The sequence below is a fragment of the Schistocerca nitens genome, chromosome 4 (genome assembly GCF_023898315.1).
Source record: "Schistocerca nitens isolate TAMUIC-IGC-003100 chromosome 4, iqSchNite1.1, whole genome shotgun sequence".
Lineage (NCBI taxonomy): Eukaryota > Metazoa > Arthropoda > Insecta > Orthoptera > Acrididae > Schistocerca > Schistocerca nitens.
The window spans coordinates 208,618,082-208,641,670 of NC_064617.1; the positions used below are offsets into that span (position 1 = coordinate 208,618,082).

At 41.6% G+C, this 23,589-nt stretch overlaps 1 protein-coding gene across 2 annotated transcripts in view; it reads right to left on the minus strand.

Annotated features, from left to right (window-relative positions):
- Window positions 1–14,849: 14,849 nt before the first annotated feature.
- The window catches only part of LOC126251829 (uncharacterized), a 364,384-nt gene continuing 355,644 nt past the window's right edge, over window positions 14,850–23,589 (minus strand). For both annotated transcript variants that reach the window (XM_049952492.1, XM_049952491.1), the window contains exons 14-15: window positions 19,812–19,968; window positions 14,850–14,939 (exon numbers count right to left, since the gene is read on the minus strand). In XM_049952492.1, the coding sequence (XP_049808449.1) occupies window positions 19,829–19,968 (140 nt within the window). In that variant the 3' untranslated portion in view covers window positions 14,850–14,939; window positions 19,812–19,828. The remainder of the gene's footprint in view (window positions 14,940–19,811; window positions 19,969–23,589) is intronic.

Sequence of the window (23,589 nt, forward strand, 5' to 3'; positions counted from 1 at the left end):
TATTTTGATTTCTGATAGATGTCGTTTGTAGGCTTGTAGTTTAGGGAATGATTCAATGCCTGACTTTACTGTTGTTATTTGACAGAGATGGTCTGATAGTCTGAGATCTTTTAGAGCTTCATCACATTTTTCCCTGTCCATATTTGTGGCCACATGGTCAATTACTGATGAAGTCGTTGTGGTAACACTTGTTGCACTATTGACCAATAGGGACATGCCAAAACATTGAAGGATGTTTATGAAGGTGCTGTTGGATTCATTTATGATGTTAGTGTTGATGTTAATGTCCCCACACTGAATTATGTTGACCTTTGTACTTGAGACTTTATCTAGAACTTCCGTTAACTTATTGAAAAAAGTGTCCACACTACCACTGAGAGATCTATGCACACACAAAATGATTAATTTCTTGGTGATATCAAGCCCTGTTAATTCAATAGCTGACATTTCAAAGTGTTTCTCTTCACTTACGGTACTGAGGTCATGTATTGATTTGAACTGTGTTCCTTTTCTGATATAAATGCATGATCCTCTGCCCCTTGAAGTAATTCTGCAGTAAGAGTTTGCCTTTTCATACAATGATAATACTACAAGTTGGATTTCCGTGTCTCTACACCAGTGCTCAGTAATACAAACTACTTGCAGTTCAAAGATTGGAGTTCAACTTCTAATAGTTGTATTTAATTTTTTATTGACTGCATGTTTTGATGGTGGATTGTTAAGTCTGTGGAATTCCCCATGTTACTCTTTCCAATGGTTTGTTTCTCTTTGTGACATCTGGTATATGTGATATTTGAGGGGTTAAAATCTGTCTTGTGAGTGATTGTTTCAGTATTTTTTAAACTGCTGGAGATACTCTTTAGGCAGGGTAACCTGTTGCCGGGGTTTATCCTAAAGAAGACCTACTTTTCCTACCTACGATGACAGGTGTTTGACCATGTGTGGCCCTAGATCCACCCCCTATACTTTCATGATTCCCTTCCCAGTCCTGTGTAGGTGTATGCCATGTCTAGGGAAACCCCTTCTGTTGATAGTCCTGACGGGCACCAGAGAAACATGAGCAAAGTTGGCTGTCCTCAGAGCCATCCCTAACCCCACATTGATTTGCCTCACAGCTCCATCAAGGTGTGGTCGATCATGATGCCGGAACAGCTCAATAAAGTTTATGTTGGTGCCGTGAGTCAGGGAAGCTATCTTGACCTATGTCATGTGCACCATCCCTGTCCAAACTGTTTCCCGCCCCACCCACTATCACTACATGGTCCTCTTTTGTGAAGTGGCCTGGTACACTGCCCCTAAACTTTCCTGTAATTGAGGGCCTACACCTCGCCCATGGCTACTACCTAGCAGCAGCACTTTCTTCTTCCTAACACTTTGTACATTCCTAGGCTTCTTGGCCTCAGTTGAAGTGTGCTGCACATTTCCTGCTCCTCGTTCTACCTGAGGCTCTTCTCCACTTATCTCTGGCAGTGGTAGATACCTGTTTTTGGTGTTGATAATAAAACTGTGAGATCGCGTTCTCTTTCTTCCTATCCTCCTACCAGCTGCCAGTTCCCAGCCACCCCCCTCCCCACTATCTCCCTTGATCCTTATGAGTTCTTTCCTTGCTTCCTCCAACTGTGCCTGAAGGGCAGTCGAAAGAATAATTAAGTTTAAAGAATGTTTTAAATTTGTCGAGGGCGCGAGATTGGCTGTGTGTAAACAAAAAAACCACAAAAAGGTCTTATGGGCGGTGTTTTTTTTTTTGTACTGATTTAGAGATACAATGACAGAAGAATGAATTTGTAATTAATTTGCTTTTAGAGAATTTACGTTATCAAGAGTGTTTGGTCAGGTTTTTAAACGTTTATAACTCGGAAAATTTAGGCCTAGATCGCGTCTATCTAACTAGAAAACAATACGATATGTTTTAGTTAAATATGATTTAGAAACGTTTAATTACACTTTTATTGCGACAATAGTAACTGATGAAACTAGTAGCAGTCTTTTTTAAACGAATTTTGCGCCATCAAGAAAACTTGAATACAATTTTTTGTGTTTATGTCACGCAAAATTTCGGGTTATGTCGCGATTATCGGGACTTCAGCTAAAGAACAAGTTTTTTCAAGAACAAGAATTCCAGCATTACCGATGGAGGGCGCCACGAACTTGTAATTCATTTTCAGCCAGGTGTCCGGATACTTTTGATCACATAGTGTATGTTTACTAATTTTGGAAAAATAAAAATAAAAACATTAAAAATATATAAGAGCAACTGAAAAATTTTCCTTTGTGGTATACTAGAGTCTACATCTAAATCTACATCTACATCCATACTCCGCAAGCCACCTGACGGTGTGTGGCGGAGGGTACTTTGACTACCTCTATCGGTTCTCCCTTCTATTCCAGTCTCGTATTGTTCGTGGAAAGGATTGTCGGTATGCCTCTGTGTGGGCTCTAATCTCTCTGATTTTATCCTCATGGTCTCTTCGCGAGATATATGTAGGAGGGAGCAATATACTGCTTGACTCCTCGGTGAAGGTATGTTATCGAAACTTCAACAAAAGCCCGTACCGAGCTACTGAGCGTCTCTCCTGCAGAGTCTTCCACTGGAGTTTATCATCTCCGTAACGCTTTCGCAATTACTAAATGATCCTGTGACGAAGTGCGCTGCTCGCCGTTGGATCTTCTCTATCTCTTCTGTCAACCCTATCTGGTACGGATCCCACACTGCTCAGCAATATTCAAGCAGTGGCACAAGTGTACTGTTACCTACTTCCTTTGTTTTCGGATTGCATTTCCTTAGGATTCTTCCAATGAATCTCAATCTGGCATCTGCTTTACCGACGATCAACTTTATACATGAAAAAAGATCAACTTTATACAACTTTATACATGAAAAAAGAGATTTAGTTTCTGTTCAAAGATGGGTTCCACACGTCTTGAGATGCAAGTGCGGCGTGAAGGAAGGAAAGGGGAAAAAAGCGGTGAAGCGTGTGCCTAGAAACCTAGAGATCGCGGTGTCAAAAAGCGGCGGGAAGGAGAGATGTAATACATGAGGTCCAGCGAGATCTTAATAAACTGAGTGCCAGACTCCAAGCCTTTGTCCTGGTTTATTAGTTTTCCCGAAATATTTATTTTGATACACTCCTCAGTTAGGCTGTCACTGGAACATGGCGTTTGCCCCGCGATACCCGTCTGGTTGTATTTCGTTTCCTGATTATATTCGCAACAGTGCTGGATGACAGCTGATTTGCTCGGTTGCCTTTGACGGATGTGTCGCTAATGTTACTTGCACATCCACTCAGCTTTTGTATCTATAGTCTGTCCCATATAAGGCATGCAACATTCAGACACGCTGCGATTCACACTCGGCTTTCGGAGACCGGGATGCTCTCACGATCCTCATGGCTAAAGGCTCTGGAGGGTTCACTTTGTAGTTGGGTACCACCGGTCTACTTTGAACGGTGACGTAGTTGCACAGTGCAATGTGTTGTGTGACTCAAGCCGCGGTGTGTTTGTGCTGGAGTGGAAGTGAAATGTTGTTGTAGAGTGCCAAGTGTATAAACAGGGAAGTATTTTAATGGTTTAATTACGCAGTGGTGATGTGTTTTTGAGGAATGTTATTGTGTCATTTATTGTGCTGCAGTTGTCATGATGTGGTGGCACAATGACATATATTGTGCAGAATCTTGTCAATATAAAACATGATATGTCGTAAAATTTAAACTGCACTTCTAGGTGCCTGCGTAACTACTGAGTAACTGGGCCAATGTTTTTAATTAAATCATGGGAGGAGGTAGATGGATCGGTGTTTATTAACATGTCGAAGTGCGACTCTGTTATTAATAAACATAGATGCACCATCTTCTCCCAGGATTTAGTTGATAAACATTGATCCACCTACCTTCCCCCACTATTTAATTAAAAAGCATTGATCCATTTACGACGATTAGATAAAACTGTTTTCTCACGGGACCCGCCATCTTGTCCTATCCAACTCATCATTCGTCATATTTAATTCTTATCATTCACCGCGCATAAACAAATAACCCTAGGTTTGTGCTTTATAGGTGAACTTGAGGTTGCGATACTGGCTTTTGTAGTTGTCGGAGAAATTGTTGATATCCTGGTCTAGGGTTGGCTACATACGTGAACTGGAAATTGGAATACCGGCTTTTGTAGTTGTGGACGGATTTATTGGTATTCTGATCTAGGGTTGAGCTACATAAGTTAACTGGAGATAGGGATATCGTGGTCTCATAGTGTGTTTTGTATGATTTTGTTGGGCTTCATTTTTCGGCAGTTTCGAGTGTTTTTTTTTCGCATAGTGTTGTGTCTTGAGCGATGTTGTTGTTTTTATTATTAAATTTTTAGTTTGTCCCCTTCCTCCCGCGTTTGTCCCGATGATTTTATTGGGTGTAGTCAGAGTATTGGTTTGCATGGTATTTGTATTTTTGCGGGAGCTATGATCGATATTATGGTAGCACGAATAAGGCATGGTTAGAGCTCCTAAAAGGAGCATGGTATTAACGTCATTTGCCAAAGCAAACGAGTGGTGTTCCAGTCTCCAATAATCCTGTTCTGGATTCTTATTCTGCACAAGGCAACAGGATTTCGGCAGAAAATAATTACGGTCTTACCTCTTGTCTCGTTATCGTCGCTTTCTTCTTGGCAGTAAACATCCGGTCAGGCTCTGGTCTCTGCTGGCGCTAATACATTTAATTCTTTATCTGTCGTGTTTCGCATAAACTAATAAAAACTTGTATGCAGTCACCTTCTTTATTTGACGGATGATAATTACTTTTCACAATATTAACAAGTCGCCTAATTCTGGAACATGTAAATGCTTCTGACTACTACAACAGCCAGAATGTCAGAGTTAGTTACTTTAGTCTATAACACTATAAGCATCTTCATTTATTCACAAAAGTAGCTGAGAGACCAAGTCTTAAACGTCGTTGACAAATAATAATATCGTAGTTGCAAGCTGCTCCACTCATGTCGTTGGTTTGCGCATATTTATTAATTGAAATTATTTTTTTCATCTTTGTCTTTCAAGGTCGGCTGGGCATCTTGTCTATTACACTGATGGACAGTTTATCGCGAACGGAGGTTCATGCAAAACTGGTGGAGGTTTATAAAAAATCTGTTTTTTTTTTTCATTTCCTTCTACAAAATTAAAAATATTGTAAACGTGGCCAATATGATGCAATAAATAGCTGATGTTGTTGGAATTTGGTTGATGCACAAATTTCTTATGAGGATGGAGTTCTGGAGGAAATGTTTTCTCGTCAGCATAATTTAATTTTATATTTTTGTCAACAGTAAATCGACCTTAGTGGCAACATTGTCACTTGTTGTAAAGTTTCCCAAACTATGTTCTGTAGAACACTGGTGTTCCCCGTGAGATGATGAGGTACTCTGCGAAAAATTAGTAATAATATGGCGTTTTTCTTTTCAGCATTTCGACAATTTTAATTATTTTTTGAATTTTTATTATGATTATTAGCTATGGTTTAAAATTGGAGTGCTCAGTGAATAAAACAAGTTTTTCACGTTTTTTAAATAATTGTATTATCTGTCAAAATAAACAAGGTGTGCCTCAAAGTACCAGGATTCTCACTGTGGTCCATCAGAGAAAAAAATTGATGAACCCTTGGTCTAGACTATAGCGACATGATACTGTAGGTGTTACCGTGGAACTTTTTGTTTATGCTTCTTGCGTAGTATATTTTTTGTGGTGTTTCAGAGTGGTTGAGTCTTTTCGTTTCAGATAGTTTCTTGGTGTTGTTATATCCGTCATATTCTGAACTGTGAGCATGATAGCGTGTGAGTAAAAATGAACAGAGGAAATAATTTACAAGTCTGAGAACTTTCCCAGCTTTCTGATGAAAGAGAAACTTACTGCAAAGGCATTTGGAAGACTGTTGTCGGATTTAAAAATCATGCAAAGTGTTAATACTGGAAGCCGTCAGTTTAAATCAAAATTTAAAAGAGATATTAAAGAATAGTGATTGATTATGTGGTTGCGAAGTTAAAAATGCATCAGTCTGCTTCTCGTAACTGTTGTATGGTGGGAAACTTAAGTATGTGTCATGGACATAAAACACCTAAGTATAAAAAAAACACGGATCTTTAGTTCTTCATATACAGAACTATTTAAGATTGTCCCTGTTTTGAACTGCCACAGTAGCCGCACTATTAGATAGTGCATATAGAAAGAAAATTGCTGTGTATAACGAAGAGGTTCGGCGCAATAGGTATGTGTTAAATATCTTAATAAACTGTATTCGTTCTGTGGTCCTTTTGAATTGGCCGTAAGCAGTCATGATGGAACTGGATCATCATCAGACCCATGTATTTTCATTTACAGCTAAATTGGATGCTGTACTACAAGGTCATTTAGGAAAAGTAACTGTGCGTTCAAAGGAAAACACAAAAAATCGAAAATGAAATTTTGCAAATTTTGTTGAAGGTATGTCAAGAAGAAAGTTAGGATTGTTAGCAATTGCAACAAATGAAACCAGCGACATTCCAAATATATTTACGATGCCCGTTGTGTACCGTACCGTAGTTAAAGTAAAACCAACAGAAAGGTTATGTAGTTTCCTGTCTCCTTCAAAAGATGACGCACAGACGTTAGCTGCTTGTTTACTAGAGGAGTTAAAGCAGCCCAAAATAAATTAATCTCCTGAAAAATTAGGTGCACAGTAATATGGCGCGGCATCTGTTACTGGTGACTTCACTGTGGGTACAATCATTAAAAAAAATTATATCCCAATGTAGAATAGGTTCACTGCTGTGCCCATTAAGTTTATCTCATAAAGAGTAAGGCGATACCAACCAGCCGCAATGTGAAAATATTTTTTACAAGTTTGCAAGGAATCTGCGCGTTCTCCTCCAACAACACAAAGAGGACCGTGACCGTTGATGAGGGGGCGAGGAAGAAAAGTTCATGAGTGGCAGAAAGACCTTATCGATTATATGAAACAGATGTTAGAATGTGACTTTGTAAAGAACGAAAGTAGAACTTTTCGGACCCTCGGCCACAAAAAAAGTTCTTTCCAATTGTATTTTTAATTATTAGTTAGAATTCATCTGTCAAGTTATGCCGTTAGTCGAAGATCTGTTCGGTCAGCTACAGCGCGCGTCCTGCACAGGAGACCATGTCAGTCTTCAAAGTAAATAGCAGCAGGAACCGAGAATAAATAGCTCACTGAAGAGAAGGTAACTGGACTGGACTGAGTGGGAAAGACAAACAAATAAGTGTGCAATGTCATATTTTCGTTTTCTTTTCTCAGGTCACTTCGTAGCGGCATCACCGTATATCCAGAGAAATTCCCCTTGTATTTTTCTAAGTAGTAAATATACCTTAAAGACGTTCAGTACGTGTGTTTTTGGACATGTTGAAATTACGCTACGAACTATCTTGCATCTATTTAGCACAAGAATTCAAGTTATTTTCTGGTGCTATAAGTATAGCAGAGTTAAAGTAACCAATCAACTATAGCAGACGTTCAATGAGTGTTTACAATTCTTTAATTATTACAATTCCAAAGCCGTAAGTCGAATGGGGAAGGTGTTTTTCTACTTTAGAAAGAATGAAATTCTGTGACTCAGGGAAGATTGTCAACATGGCGATGCTTATTGTTGGAAGAGATTTCGCGAACGAGATCGCAGATTTAAGTCAGAAGCTTCACATATAAACATTTACTCGATTTGTAACTCCTCTTTTTGTTCACGTTTATAGTACGCTCTTTGACGACGGTATTCAGTTAAAGTCTGATGCAATATTATAGGCCGAAAACCGATTAACGAAGTAAATTAATACTCTGGAACGTACAGATGAATGTGCTGTTAATTTATAATTAAGAAATGGTTCAAATGGCTCTGAGCAGTATGCGACTTAACTTCTGAGGTCATCAGTCCCCTAGAACTTAGAACTACTTAAACCTAACTAACCTAAGGACATCAGACGCATCCATTCCCGAGGCAGGATTCGAATCTGCGACCGTAGCGGTCGCGCGGTTCTAGACTGTAGCGCCTAGAACCTCACGGCCACTCCGGCCGGCTATAATTAAGAACGTTATTCTAGCAAGCAGCAACGGAAGAATCACTTAACATGAAAAATAGGATGGAAAAATTTCAATAGAAGCAAGGTAAGAATAAGTACAGTTACATTTTATAATTTGCGTCTTATTTCCTGTATTTTAGTCAGCAAACACACTTTAGCTTCAAAAGGAACGTAGCTCATAACTTAACGATATTTGTGAGTTTCTAATATTTCAGTTACAAGACTATCAGTCACATGACTTTGCATCTTCAAATTATTTTGCACAAGAAGCACTGGATTCTTATCACGTGACCTTCCTCCATTCCTGTTGGCTGAAGGTAGAAGTTTGCGTGTCCAATATTGGACTTAAATGATGTCATCATATGTGAATCTAGGCTTTCCCGGTGTATACTGCTGATGAAATCTCGGGCTTCCATCCGGGTAGCTGCGTCGAAATTCTGCGACGTTTCTATGAGCGTCATTCTCATCATCTTCTGGACAGAAGATGATCAGAATGACGCTCATCTTCGGGCCAGAAGATGATGAGAATGACGCTCATCGAAACGTCGCGGAATTCGACGCAGCTACTCGGATGGAAGCCCGAGAAGATTTCATCTGAAGTCATGTTTCACATACTTTGCTTTCTTGTACACTCTAAGACGAAAAAACGACGCACCGGATGTAATTATCCGAATAGGACGGAAACAGGTAGATATGACGTACATGTACAGACAGACAAATGATTACAATTTAAAAAATTGAATGATTTATTCAAGAGAAACTTCTTCTCAAATTGAGCAAGTCAATAACGCACTGGTGCAAAATGGTTCAAATGGCTCTGAGCACTATGGGACTTAATTTCTGAGGTCATCAGTCCCCTAGAACTTAGAACTACTTAAACCTAACTAACCTAAGGACATCACACACATCCATGCCCGAGGCAGGATTCGAATCTGCGACCGTAGCGGTCGCGCGGTTCCAGACTGTAGCGCCTAGAACCGCTCGGCCACTCCGTCCCGCGCACTAGTGAACCTCTGGTTCTTACGCAGGCTGTTCTTCTGCTTGGCATTAATTCACAGAGTCGTTGGATGTCCTCCTGAGGGAATCGTGCAAAATTCTGTCCGATTGCCGTTTTAGTTCGTCACACTCTCGAGCTGGGTGTAGGGCCGTGCCCATAATAATGCTCCAAACGCACTTGAGTGGGGAGAGATCTGGCGGATTTGCTGGCCGAGGTAGGGTTTGGCAAGCACGAAGACAAGTAATAGAAGCTCTCGCCGTGTGCGGGTGGGCATTAACTTGCTGAAGTGTAAGCCCAAGACGGCTTGCCGTGAAGGGCAACAACACGAGGCGTAGAATTTCGTCTCCGTACAGCTAAACTGTGAGGGTGCAGCGGATGCCAATGAAAGGGGCCCAGCTACGAAAAGAAATGGTACCCCTCAACACCACTCTTGGTTGTCGGGCCATACAGTGGGCGACAAACAGGCTGGTATCCCGTCACTGTCTGGAGCGACTCCCGAAACGTCTTCGCTGATCACGGGGCTCTTTTCAAAGCGAGTCTCATAATTGAAGACAATTCCACTCTAGTAAATGAGATTCCAGGCGTAAGACATGACTGATGACGTCCTGGACAGTGGTAGGATACCAAGCTGACCTTCGCCCGCCATACGGCCCGAGAACCAGGATGGTCTGGGGTGCCATTTCTTCTCATAGAGACGCCTCTTTGGTGTCATACGCGGTACCCTTACAGCACAGCAGTACGTCGACGAAGTTTTGTAACCCTTCACGGCAAGCCACCGTGGGCTTAAATTGCAGCCTGATAAACCCGTCCACACACGACGAGAGATCCTACTGCTTGTCTTTGTGCTTGCCAATACCTGCCTTGGCCAACAAGGTCACAGGATCCCTCCCCAACTGAGAACGTTTGGAACATTGTGAGCAGGGTCCTCCAAGCAGCTTGGGATTTTGACGATCTAACGCACCAGTTGTGACAGAAGTGTGCACGATGTGCCTCAGGAGGACATCCGACAACTTTGTCAATACCAGAATGACATTTTCACTCTTCAGCGGAGTGTGCGCTGATATTAAACTTCCTGGCAGATTAAAACTGTGCCAGGCCGAGACTCGAACTCGGGACCTTTGCCTTTCGCGGGCAAGTGCTCTACCAACTGAGCTATCCAAGCACGAGCACTTGCCCGCGAAAGGCAAAGGTCCCGAGTTCGAGTCTGGGCCTGGCACATAGTTTTAATCTGCCAGGAAGTTTCATATCAGCACACACTCCGCTGCAGAGTGAAAATCTCATTCTGGAAACATCCCTCAGGCTGTGGATGAGCCATGTCTCCGTAATATCCTTTCTTTCAGGAGTGCTAGTTCTGCAAGGTTCGCAGGAGAGCTTCTGTAAAGTTTGGAAGGTAGGAGACGAGGTACTGGCAGAAGTAAAGCTGTGAGGACGGGGCGTGAGTCGTGCTTGGGTAGCTCAGTTGGCGCCGGCATGGTAGCTCAGCGTGTTCGGTCAGAGAGCCGGTTGGCCTCTGTAATAAAAAGCTGAGTGGAAGGATCAACCACCGAACTTGAACAGGATGTCTTGCGACGTCCGCAACGACCAAAAACAACGATCAATAACGAACAAAATGCAAAAAAAAAAAAAAGGTTGGTAGAGCACTTGCCCGCGAAAGGCAAAGGTCCCGAGTTCGAGTCTCGGCCTGGCACACAGTTTTAATCTGCCAGGAAGTTTCTACTCTGTCAATTAATGCCAACCCGAATAACTGCCCGAAAAAGCGCAGGAGGTGGACCAACGCGTTATTCATTTACTGAATTTGCGAAGCCGTTTCTGTTGAATAAATCAGCCATTCTTTTTTGAAATTGTAATCATATGTCTGTCTGTACATGTACACCACGTCTACCGCCACCCGTTGTGGCCGATCGGTTCTAGGCGCTCCAGTCCGGAACCGCACTGCTGCTACGGTCGCAGGTTCGAATCCTGCCTCGGCCATGGATGTGTGTGATGTCCTTAGGTTAGTTAGGTTTAAGTAGTTCTAAGTCTAGGGGACTGATGACCTCAGATGTTAAGTCCCATAGTGCTCAGAGCCATTTGAAGCATCACGTCTACCGATTTTCGACCTATTCGAATAATTAATTTGTGATTCGTCGTATTTTGTATCCCGCCTGGAAGGCGGCGCGTGGGCCTGCTCCTGTAATCTGACAAAGAGACCGAATGAAAAGGAAGAGACTAGGAGCAGGTGAGGTAAAGCTCGTCGGTACTGCAAGAGGTTTTTACTGGTGTATGAACATGTACAACTGAATTTGTATCTTTGTACAGATGAGTACGTAGGTGTGCAGCCGAAGTCCGGATAAGAAAGTCTGAATAGTAAGCTAAGCTAAAGCGATGGTTCTCGGCCGTCTGCTTTTCATGAACTGGGCGAAAGTGGAGCGGCACTCGTAGATCTGCACAGCGTCGGCTAGAGGGCGCTGTGGTCGGCGAAGATCTTCCGCTCTCGTAGTACCAACCTACGCTGTGGCATCTGAACTATCGATACCACACGTCGTCTTCTTGTTTACACTTGCAATGTATTTTTGTGTCTGGCTTTTACGAGTTTCTGATTACGATAAACTGTACATCTCTACGATAAAGTGTAATTTGAAGTACACTACTGGCCATTAAAATTGCTACACCACGAAGATGACGTGCTACAGACGCGAAATTTAACCGTCAGGAAGAAGATAGATGCTGTGATATGCAAATGATTAGCTTTCCAGAGCATTCACACAAGGTTGGCGCCGGTGGCCACACCTACAAAGTGCTGATAGGAGGAAAGTTTCCAACCGATATCTCATACAGAAACAGCAGTTGACCGGCGTTGCCTGGTGAAACGTTGTTGTGATGCCTCGTGTAAGGAGTAGAACTGCTTACCATCACGTTTCCGACTATGATAAAGGTCGGATTGTAGCATATCGCGATTGCAGTTTATCGTATGGCGACATTGCTGCTCGCGTTGGTCTAGATCCAATGACTGTTAGCAGAATATGGAATCGGTGGGTTCAGGAGGGTAATACGGAACACCATGCTGGATCCCAACGGCCTCGTATCACTAGCAGTCGAGATGACAGGCATCTTATCCCCAAGGCGGTAACGGATCGTGCAGCCTCGTCTCGATCCCTGAGTCAACAGATGGGGACGTTTGCAATACAACAACCATCTGCATGAACAGTTCGACGACGTTTGCAGCAGCATGGACTATCAGCTCGGAGACCATGGCTGCGGTTACCCTTGACGCTGCATCACAGGCAGGTGCGCCTTCGGTGGTGCACTCAACGACGAACCTGGCTGCACGAATGGCAAAACGTCATTTTTTCGGATGAATCCAGGTTCTGTTTAGAGTATCGTGATGGTCGCATCCGTGTTTGGCGACATCGCGGTGAACGCACATTGGAAGCGTGTATTCGTCTTCGCCATACTGGCGTATCACCCGGCATGATGGTATGGTGTGTCATTGGTTACGCGTCTCGATCACCTCTTGTTCGTATTGACGGCACTTTGAACAGTGGACGTTACATTTCAGATGTGATACGCCCCGTGGCTCTACCCTTCATTCGATCCCTGCGAAACCCTACATTTCAGCAGGGTAATGCACGATCTGAATATAGAAAATGTTCGACTGCTGCCCTGGCCAGCACATTCTCCAGATCTCTCACCAATTGAAAACGTCTGGTCAATGGTGGCCGAGCAACCGGTTCCTCACAATACGCCAGTCACTACTCTTGATGAACTGTGGTATCGTGTTGAAGCTGCATCGGCAGCTGTGCCTGTCCACGCCATCCAAGCTCTGTTTGACACAATGCCCAGACGTATCAAGGCCGTTATTACGGCCAGAGGTGGTTGTTCTGGGTACTCTCAGGATCTAAGCACCCAAATTGCTTGAAAATGTAATCACATGTCAGTTCTACTATAATATATTTGTGCAATGAACACCCGTTTATCATCTACATTTCTTCTTGGTGTAGCAATTTTAATGGTCAGAAGTGTATAATTTATTGGGATGGTACATCGGGATGAAAGGTTCAGAGTTAAAAAACCCTTTTCCTGTAAGGTTCTCGTGTAAAAATGCAACATCAAAAACTTTGGTTCCCTACCCAGCTTCAAGGTAAGTATGTAAGTAGATCAGAGGTCAACGTCCCGTCGGTAAGGGGGTCATAGACGGAGCGCAAGCTCATATTATAGAACAATTGTGACGGAAATAGGTCGTGCCCTTAACAAAAGAACCGCCCCGGTATTTGCCTTAAACGATTTAGAAAAATTGCGGAGAACTGAAATCTGAATGGCGGACGGGGCTTCGAACCGTCGTCCTCCCGATCCTAGCTTCAGATACAACCAGCGCCACTGTGTTACTCTATATATTCATTCATTACAATATTCACACTCAGCAGATACACTTGAGACACATATCTCCCTAACCGAGTGGAAAGGTGACACTGAGAGCGCAGGAAGAAAAGCCTTTCCGGTTAGGTGGCTGAACAAACCCTCGGGATATCCCGGACAACGATGCCACACGTTCTTTTCTTTTTCTTTTACGGTAGCTAGAGACGAATACTTGACTGAAATTTTAATTTAGGGCTTCAGGGATCAAATCTACCCATTGCGAAAACGAAACGTTAGTCGAAATCCATTGAAATAGAGTGCAGAGTAATAACCGATACCAGTCACAATAGAAGGTGATTTTATTTTACACACAACTGGTTTCGGGCTTGTGCGCATCTTCAGGAGCTATACATTCAGGTGCATATTTCCATACTCATTGTAGGAGATCAGTATAGCTGGTGTATCTATATCGTTTTCACTTTACGTTTATCCCATTTTTGTACAAAAATATTTCGTTTTATACATATTAACTGTATGTTAGTCACCATGCTAATTTTTGGTGCTTCTGTATTATGTCTTTGGTAAAGTAGTGGCGCTTCAGATGTTGGTAACTTCAGACACACATGCATTCACGAGGTTGTTTCAATGAAACACGTTGTGAGTGCATTTGTGTTTGAAGTTACCAACACCTAAAGTGCCACTACTTTACCAAAGACATAATACGGAATCACCAAAAATAAGCATGGTGACTAAAATACAGCTAATGTGTAAAAAAAAAACGAAATACTTGCTACAAAAATGCTAAAAATATAATCTGAAAACGATATATATATGCCAGCTTCATTGGTCTCCAACACTGAGATTGGAAACAACTACCCGACTGTATACCACAAGCCCGAAACCGGTTTGTATTAAATAAAAATCACCTTTTATTGTCACTGTAGCTGTTATTATTGAACACTCTACAAAGGAACGGTTACGGAGTTTAACTGCACCCATCATGGACAAAGTACATAAAATCCATTGGCTTAAAAGCAAAGTACATTTTTTTGTCAAGGAATACATTTTGTCACTGTCTGGATAAAAGTGTTTCTCTTTGCCATCATACCATTGTACTTGCAACTGAATAGTATATGTGGTCTTATTTTGCAGTAGATAATGACTTTATAGAATGTAACAAAACTGACGTGTCTTACGAATCCAGCAGTATACAATCTGTACCTGTAGCTACGGGGAAGTGACTATCCCCCCTCCCTCATTTCCACTACAACCCAACTTAATTTACGCTGTAGTTTATGCAGCTGTCACCGTTAAATGTAGAATGAATGGATACTGACGAAAGAATATTGGTCAAATCAATTTTTGAAGGAAGATTACGAGGTAAATAAATATTCTTACAAAGAGTTTATTTAGTAAAAAATAATATTATAAACATGCTAACAGTTCACAACGAATTACTGCCATTGATGTAAGGAGAAAATAGATGTATATCAATGTAAAATGATTCCTTTCGATTTGACTTTATACTTCACCGGGTGTTGTCGAGGACATCTGCAAAATAAATATTACACTCAGTGAGACAGGTGTGCCAAGCAACATTGTTATAATACGTAAATGATATAAAGACGCATACATAAAATAATACTGGAAACTAGTGAATACTTAAATTAATTCTTGCTGTTTACTGGACAGGAAACACTGTTACTTTAATGGAACGGCACAAGACAATTTACTAAAACTAATATCCTTCCCACTTTTCAGGTAACAAATGGATTCCTCGATAAAAAGTTCAGATTCTTTTGAGGTTCATCGACTCATGGAGTCAGTTTTCAAGATGGTTAAAAGATGTTCAGAGACGCCATGCTGCATGAACTAAAACAAATTGTAATCGGAAGGGTCTATATCTGGTGAATATGGCGGACGGGGTAAGGCATCCTATCGAAACTCGGTTTGCAACATGCCGTGAAGTAGAATGACTTTGTCTTGTGTGTAAGTTACTGCGTGCGTTTGTCTTCAAGTGTACGACTCGGACTGAGTAAATGTGCTTTTTAACGTTCAGAAATCGCCTTTTCACCAGGTTGCAGCAGTTCATGATACACCACAGCGACTAGGATGAATTTTGTCACGCACCTCAAAATTGCTGTCTCTGAACAGTCTAAACCAATTTCGGACGTTGTTTCCGACAGATCATGTTGTTCATACGCTTTCACTAGCAAACTGTGACTTTCTACAGCAGACTTCTTGTGATAAACTTAGAAGACTAACACTTCTCGTAGATACTATTTTGTCGGTACAAAACCCGACATGTTGAAGGCATTAAACGGCTATGTTATTTTCATTCCATTCGAAAGTCACTAACAGATCTTAAAGTTTAATTTTTCTACTATCAAATGCGTCTCGTGTCACTGAACTAGTACAACTACTGAGCAATTTAGTCAACAGCAAGAATTAATTCACGCTCACAAAACAGTGACACAAAATCTACATACTTTGTGACTGTGAAACCTAAGCCCCATATGAGAACAGCATGAAAAAATAAACCGCGTATAGTTCATTTCCACTTGCAAAGATCTATCGAAGTTACAAGTAATTATCTCAAGAGAAACAGAAGGTAAAGAAGTGGAATGCAAGACAAAGAGTAAACAAGTTTCAGACAAAATGTGTATCACTACAGGTGTACAGGAGATAATGTCGTTCACGAAAGGATAGAAAGCTAGGTACCGTAAGACAGTAGGCAGCGTAACTACATGATCCATAATAGGACGATTGCCTGTTTTACAAAATTTTTGCAGTTAATGTTTCAAAACTATGCAATTATTATGGAAAATGTACGCTAACGATTAAAACTATGCCATTTAATAAGGAAAAGAGTAGTACCGTATTTTACGGACTATAATACGCACCTTAATTTTTCAGCAGTTTTGTAAAATTAACATTTTTACCATTTCTATTATTAGACTGCAATGCCAGACTAAAAAACATTTCTTAGTTCATAAAACCGATCTGACCTTTAAAATCCCTGAAAATCGTCATCTGAACTTTTTTCTTCTCCGTCTTCTTCCTCCTCCTCTTCGTCGTCATCGTTGTCCTCTTCACATATAAGCCGGTCTTCACTGCCTTCGACAGCGGTACTTACGCCGCACGTCTTGAATGATTTAACAGTAATGTCTTCTCTCACTTTAGACCACGACTGTTTAATCCACTGGCACTAATTTTAGGTCGTTTTAAAGAACCCTTAGTCGTGAATTCATGTTGGGTTTTATCTATCATCCATTCCATTTCTCTCTCATATACACCTTAAATGGTTTACTTATCGAGATATCAAGAGGTTGCAGTTGTGAAGTAATATCAGCAAGCTCTGTATTTCTCTGTCTCAGTTTCCCTTTCACAGAATTTTTCAAATGACTACTAAATTAATCTAGCACAAGAAGAGTACATTTCTTCAATAAAGCACCTTTCATCTCTCCCACACTCTGTTAATCCATAATTTCATACCAGCCTCGTCCATCAAACCCTTGTCACGTACGTGAACAACATCTGGCAGTATTTCAGAAGGTTTTGCCATTTTTTGCGCTTGAAAATCATCATTGGATTAAGTTCAGCACATGAAAGGACAACAACGTAGTGTCTTTTTTCATGTCCTCTTGTTTTTATAGCTACAGGTTTAGCCACCTTTCATGGCAACTGTTCCGTCACTTGACACATCAAATTTGAGAGGAATTCCGTTCATATTCGCTATTTGGCTTACTTCCACACTGGTTTCTTTCGATGATGAGAAATAAAGCGTTGAAAAGATAATATTTTCTCTTCATATTCTTGTGGCATTTTCTGAGATATTTTGGTTTTAGTTCGCATGCTAAGTCCACGACGTTTCATAAACCTGTTGCACCAACTACCTCCGCCCTCAAGTCTGTTAAGTTCCATTGTAGCGCTAGCTTACGAACGTGTGTTTGAATCATTTTGTATTAATTCCAATGCCATTTAGACGGTGTCCTTGACTGCAGTGCAGTACGTCATTTTCTTGGTTTGAACATTTTTATTCAGTCTTCTATATGAACATTTAGTTTTCCTCATTTATTTCATTTCTTTACTAGCCAGCCAATTGCGAATGGTTTTTTTCTGTTGGCGGAGGGCCGAAAAGCCGCTTAGCTGCTCGTTTCCACGTTCTTCTGCATATGCTACTACTTTCAATTTATAACCCGAAAAATATGTATAGCTTTTATTTTTTCCATCACGAAAACAGCTACTAACAAAAATTTGTACTGTTAAATTTAACACAGATCACTTCAATACTAGTTTCTTACAAGGGAACCTCCCCATCGCACCCCCCTCAGATTTAGTTACAAGTTGGCACAGTGGATAGGCCTTGAAAAACTGAACACAGATCAATCAAGGAAACAGGAAGAAGTTGTATGGAACTATGAAAAAAATAAGCAAAATATACAAACTGAGTAGTCGATACGCAAGATAGGCAACATCAAGGAGAATCTGAGCTCGGGCGCGCCGTGGTCCCGTGGTTAGCGTGAGCAGCTGTGGAACGAGAGGTCCTTGGTTCAAGTCTTCCCTTGTAAAAAAAAACTTTTCTTTCTTTATTTTCGCAAAGTTATGATCTGTCCGTTCGTTCATTGACGTCTCTGTTCACTGTAATAAGTTTAGTGACTGTGTTTTGCGACCGCACCGCAAAACCGTGCGATTAGTAGATGAAAGGACGTGCCTCTCCAATGGGAACCGAAAACATTTGATCGCAAGGTCATAGGTCAACCGATTCCTCCACAGGAAAACACGTCTGATATATTCTATACGACACTGGTGACGGCATATGCTTCACATGACAGGACTATGTTGTCGACCCACCTAACTTGCACACTTGGCGAATGGGTAAAAAGATTCTTCTACCTTGCCCGATTTAGGTTTTCTTGTGGATGTGATAATCACTCCCAAAAAACTGATGAAAACACAAGAGTTTGTCACATAAACTGCAACAAATGAATGCAACCGTTTCACAGTCGCACACTTTTCCCTGTGCTCTGTCAAAACATATGTTTTTAACGTTTTCAAATTTTTCCGTGCGTAGACCGTCAAATCCTGCATATGTCCAAACAAATCTGAACATGTCCTGGAATTTTCGAGAGCGAAGTTGATTATGTGTGAGTGCCTGATCTTTGATAATTGTCTGAAAATAAATAATTAAAATATTCGTTCGAGGGAAGTCTTGAATCAAGGACCTCTGGTTCCGCATGTGTCCACGCTAACCACAAGACCACGACACTCTCGATCTCAGACGTTCCTTGATGTTGCTTATGCCGCACATGTACTACTCAGTTTGTATATTTTGCTTATTTTTTTCATAGTTCCACACAACTTCTTGTTTTCTCGATTGATCTGTGTTCAGTTTTTCAAGGCCTATCCACTGTGCCAACATATAACTAAATCTGAGGGGGTTGTGATGGGGAGGTTCCCTTGTTAGCACCGTAGACGGCAATGGCGCACCATAGGCTAGACAGTGTTCTGGGTTTGTCATGGAAGGGCGGGAGAGAGACAGTGTTAGCAAGTTTGTGAATCTCCGCAACTCATGTTCGTCGCATCGGTGCACTGCTGCTACCAGTTGAATCCAGTGCTGCCTGACAGATATAGGTTCCCGCGGCATCGGATAAATGGCCATTTTTAAGACTGGCGGGAGTTTTGAATCAAACACTGTACATTTTTATATTAATTTCGAGTATGAGACGCACCTGAATTTGAGAGGCAATTTTTCGAAGAAAAAATTGCGTCTTATAGTCCGTAAAATACGGTAGACTGTTATGAATTGCTCAGTTTTTGGCTATGGATACAGTTGGTTCTGTTGTTATGTTGTTAAGCCAAGATGCATTGTTGGGCAACGTAGAATAATTGGCGTTCGTTGACTGTACAGGTGCTGAGAACCAATATTAGAAGAATGCAAATAAAAGAATGTAAAACGAATCACCTCTATCAGATAAATGTTTCATAATTTTGTTTTGAAATTAATAAGCTTACAGATTTGTTATCGAATTAGATTTTTTTTTCTGCTACGGGTAAGCAATTTTTTTAAGAGTTCAAAACAAGAGCAATCTCAGAATAAATGTTTTCTCGTAAATTTACATGATTATCTTCATTTTTACTACCTTAATTCATATTTCCCGACTATTCCACGTTAACGTTCAAGAGCAACTGCCTTTTCCACTTCTTACTGTGCTAACTTTTTTACATTTTATTTAGAGAAATACGAATACCTGTTGCCAAATGGATCAAGTTTACGATGAAGTGTGTTTGAGAGCCAAGAATGAGTTGAGTTGGTAGATTCAACTACAACAGTAAATGATATTCCATAATATCCGGACTTACTCCTCGCTTGCTCTCTCGTTTTTGTAGTAAATATTTTTCAAGAATAGGCCGTATAGTTACCAGAAGCTCTGTTGTCGTCAGCTGCTGCAGCACAAGGACAGGCCTTTGGAGCGAGGAGCCCGCAGTTCCAGCCACTGCTCCTGGTTGGGGACATACATTTCCGCTGGCAGTGTGTCCATTGCTTCCGAGGCGTTGGAGCCATTTGGCGATTCAGGTACTGCAAAGTATCCAGACAGGCAATATATAGTGGCTGGGGTAGCAAACACTACGAAGCATTTAGTCATCAGGATGGTATGTAATAAATAGTTCTACATCTACTTGATTACTCTGCTATTTACATTGAAGTGCCTGGCAGCGGGTTCAATGAACCACCTTCAAGCTGTCTCTTTACCGTTCCACTCTCGAACGGCACGCGGGAAAAAATAGCTCTTAATTTTTTCTGTGCGAGCCCTGATTTCTCTTATTTTATCGTGATGATCATTTCTCCCTATGTAGGTGGGTGCCAACAGAATGTTTTCGCAATCGGAGGAGAAAAGTGGTGATTGAAATTTCGTGAGAAGATCCCGTCGCAATGAAAACGCCTTTGTTTTAATGATTTCCGCTCCAATTCACGTATCATGTCTGTGACACTATCTCCCCTATTTCGTGATAATACAAAACGAGCTGCCCTTCTTTGTACTTTTCCGATGTCATCCGTCAGTCCCACCTGATGCGGGTTTCAACCCGTTCAGCAGTACTCCAGAATACGGCGGACAAGCGTAGTGTAAGCAGTCTCTTTAGTAGACCTGTTGCACCTTCTAAGTGTTCTGCCAATGAATCGCAGTCTTTGGTTCGCTCTACCCACAATATTATCTATGTGATCGTTCCAATTTAGGTTTAATTAATTGTAATCCCTAAGTATTTAGCTAATTTACAGCCTTCAGATTTGTGTGACTCATCGCTAATCGAAATTTAGCTGATTTCTTTTAGTACTCATGTGAATAACTGCACACTTTTCTTTATTCAGTGTCAACTGCCACTTTTCGCACCATACAGATATCTTATCTAAATCATTTTGCAAGTCGTTTTGATCACCTGATGACTTTACAAGACGGTAAATGACAGCGTCATCTGCAAACAATCTAAGACAGCTACTCAGATTGTCTCCAATGTCGTTAATATAGATCAGGAACAATAGAGGGCCTATAACACTTCCTTGGGGAACGCCGGATATTACTTCTGTTTACTCGATGACTTTCGTCTATTACTACGAACTGTGACCTTTCTGACAGGAAATCACGAATCCACTCGCACAGCTGTGGCGATACTCCGTAGGCACGCAGTTTGATTAGAAGACGCTTGTGAGGAACGGTGTCGAAAGCCTTCTGGAAATCTAAAAATGTGGGCTCAATTTGACATCCCCTGTCAATAGCACTTATTACTTCATGAGTATAAAGAGCTAGTTGTGTTTCACAAGAACGATATTTCAAATGGCTCTGAGCACTATGGGACTTAACTTCTGAGGTCATCAGTCCCCTAGAACTTAGAACTACTTCAACCTAACTAACTTAAGGACATCACACACACCCATGCCCGAGGCAGGATTCGAACCTGCAACCGTAGCGGTCTCGCGGTTCCAGACTGTAGCGCCTAGAACCGCTCGGCTACCCCGGCCGGCAAGAACGATATTTTCTGAATCCGTGCTGACTGTGTGTCAATAAATCGTTAAATACATAATTCAAGGAAAACTATTGTAATTTAAATGCCAAATTAGGAAAAAAAACATCAAGTTTGCGAACACCTGAAACAGCATGAATATCAAAATGAAAACAACGTTCCCGAGAAAGAATCTATTTTCTCTATATCTAGCGACAGGCATGGAATGCCCAAAATGAACGCGCCACTTTGAATAGCACAAGTGACAAATGTAGCCTCGATGTTTTCCGCAACGCAAATATTGTGTAAGAAATTTTCAGTGAACTAGTTGTTCCAAGGAAGGTAAAAAGTCCCTTCTTAGATTTTCTAGCTGAGTAGAAGCCATTAAAAACACATAATCATCCAATGGAAATGGAAATGAGCGTTTGGCGTCATTGGCCAAAGGATCGTAATCACATTTATTGCGAAACTGACTTTTCCTAGCGGGGAGCTTTGTTACTGCAGTCTGTCTTAATGTAATGCCTAAATAAAAATGTCGTGTGTCTAGGGCCTCCCGTCGGGTAGACCGTGCGCCGGGTGCAAAAGTCTTGCGATGTGACGCCACTTCGGCGACTTGCCCGTCGATGGGGATGAAATGATGGTGATTAGGACAACACAACAGCCAGTCTCTGAGTGGAGAAAATCTCCGACCCAGCGGGAATCGAACCCGGGCCTTTAGGATTGACATCCTGTCGCGCTGACCGCTCAGCTACCGGGGGCGGACGTAATGCCTACAAGCACACGTTACACATTTTGACAAAGTACCCTTGTATTTGCGAAAATTGCAACAGCAAGCACACTTTTTGCGACACCTCTTCTCGTTAAACCTGACACCGTAGTAGCAACCTCATTGCTTTCGCCGCGTTGTGTGAACTGTGTTGGGTTAACTGGTGGCAAACAGGGCAGTTGAGGTTAAAAAAGATGTCTGAATCCTCCCACCATGGAGCAGTTTCCGTTCGATGTAATGCCTCCAATTCAACCCATTTCACCTTCCGTCAATCACACGAGCCGTTTGCGCTCCTCTTCCGTACGAAGGAAGTCGTGCGGCTAAAAAAAACCCGAATTACTCACGTTCTTTTATAACACGCTTAAGGTGTCTCCTTGTGATTTATGATGAAATAGCCTGAATGAAGTGGAGACGCTATAATGTGATGGGATTGAAATTAACTTCCTATCACAAGTTACGAACATGACAATAGACAACTCATTAAAATATTACAAAACTGTAGGTCATCTTTTATTTGAACAGTCGAGGGTAGTGTAAACATAACCCCCCCCCCCAAATACGTTGCAAGCAGAACTTGACGAACATGAAAACAAACCGCAACCCTCCCCCCTCCCCCTCCCCATCTTGCGTGGTTTCTATCCATATCCACGAAGTTTCAACAGTGGTTGCTGGAGGTCCATGTCAGACAAGCTATCAGTCAAAACATATCAAAAGCATGTTCTTTGAGCGACATGTCAGGCGAACGAATATTTCCCGTAAACAGTTGCATACATGAATCTTCGAAAAAGACTTGCGTATTTTTCGCGGCTTGTAGTTGGTCATCGCCGGCTTAATTACACATGTGTGGTGGCTCCCTTTTTCGACAAGTTTGAAATAACGTTATCACCCGAGCTAGAATTTGAAGACTTAAGTTTTTACTGCATATACACTGCATGACATAAAAACTGAGGCGACCAGAAGGGGAGGAAGAACGAAATTGGAGTGGACGGGTTGATAGGGTATCTGGTGCTATTTCAGTGATTAAGAACTCGATTAAGACATACAGAGAACTTGGTAGCGTGAACCCACTTATCAGTATCACGTTTCATACCCTCTCGCATGGATGCATGCACTGATTATGTTAGGAAGCGTGTCACATAACCTTTTGTATCCTCTCCTGAGCCGAGTTGCCCCACAATCGTTGTGACTGCTTCTTGATATCCTGCATTGTGGCGCTGGAACGGAGTTGACACCCAAAACTGATACTACTGATGTTCTATCGCTGCCAGATCTGAGGCCCTTGTTGGCCACCTGACGCGGTCACTTTGTATACAATAAAATAGAAAATCAAAATTACTTTCATACTGTGCAACCTACATCAACCGACGTGTTTGTGACGTGTTTTTTCTTTTTCTTTTTAAAGAAACAACAGATGGCATCAATTTTTATCTCTTAATA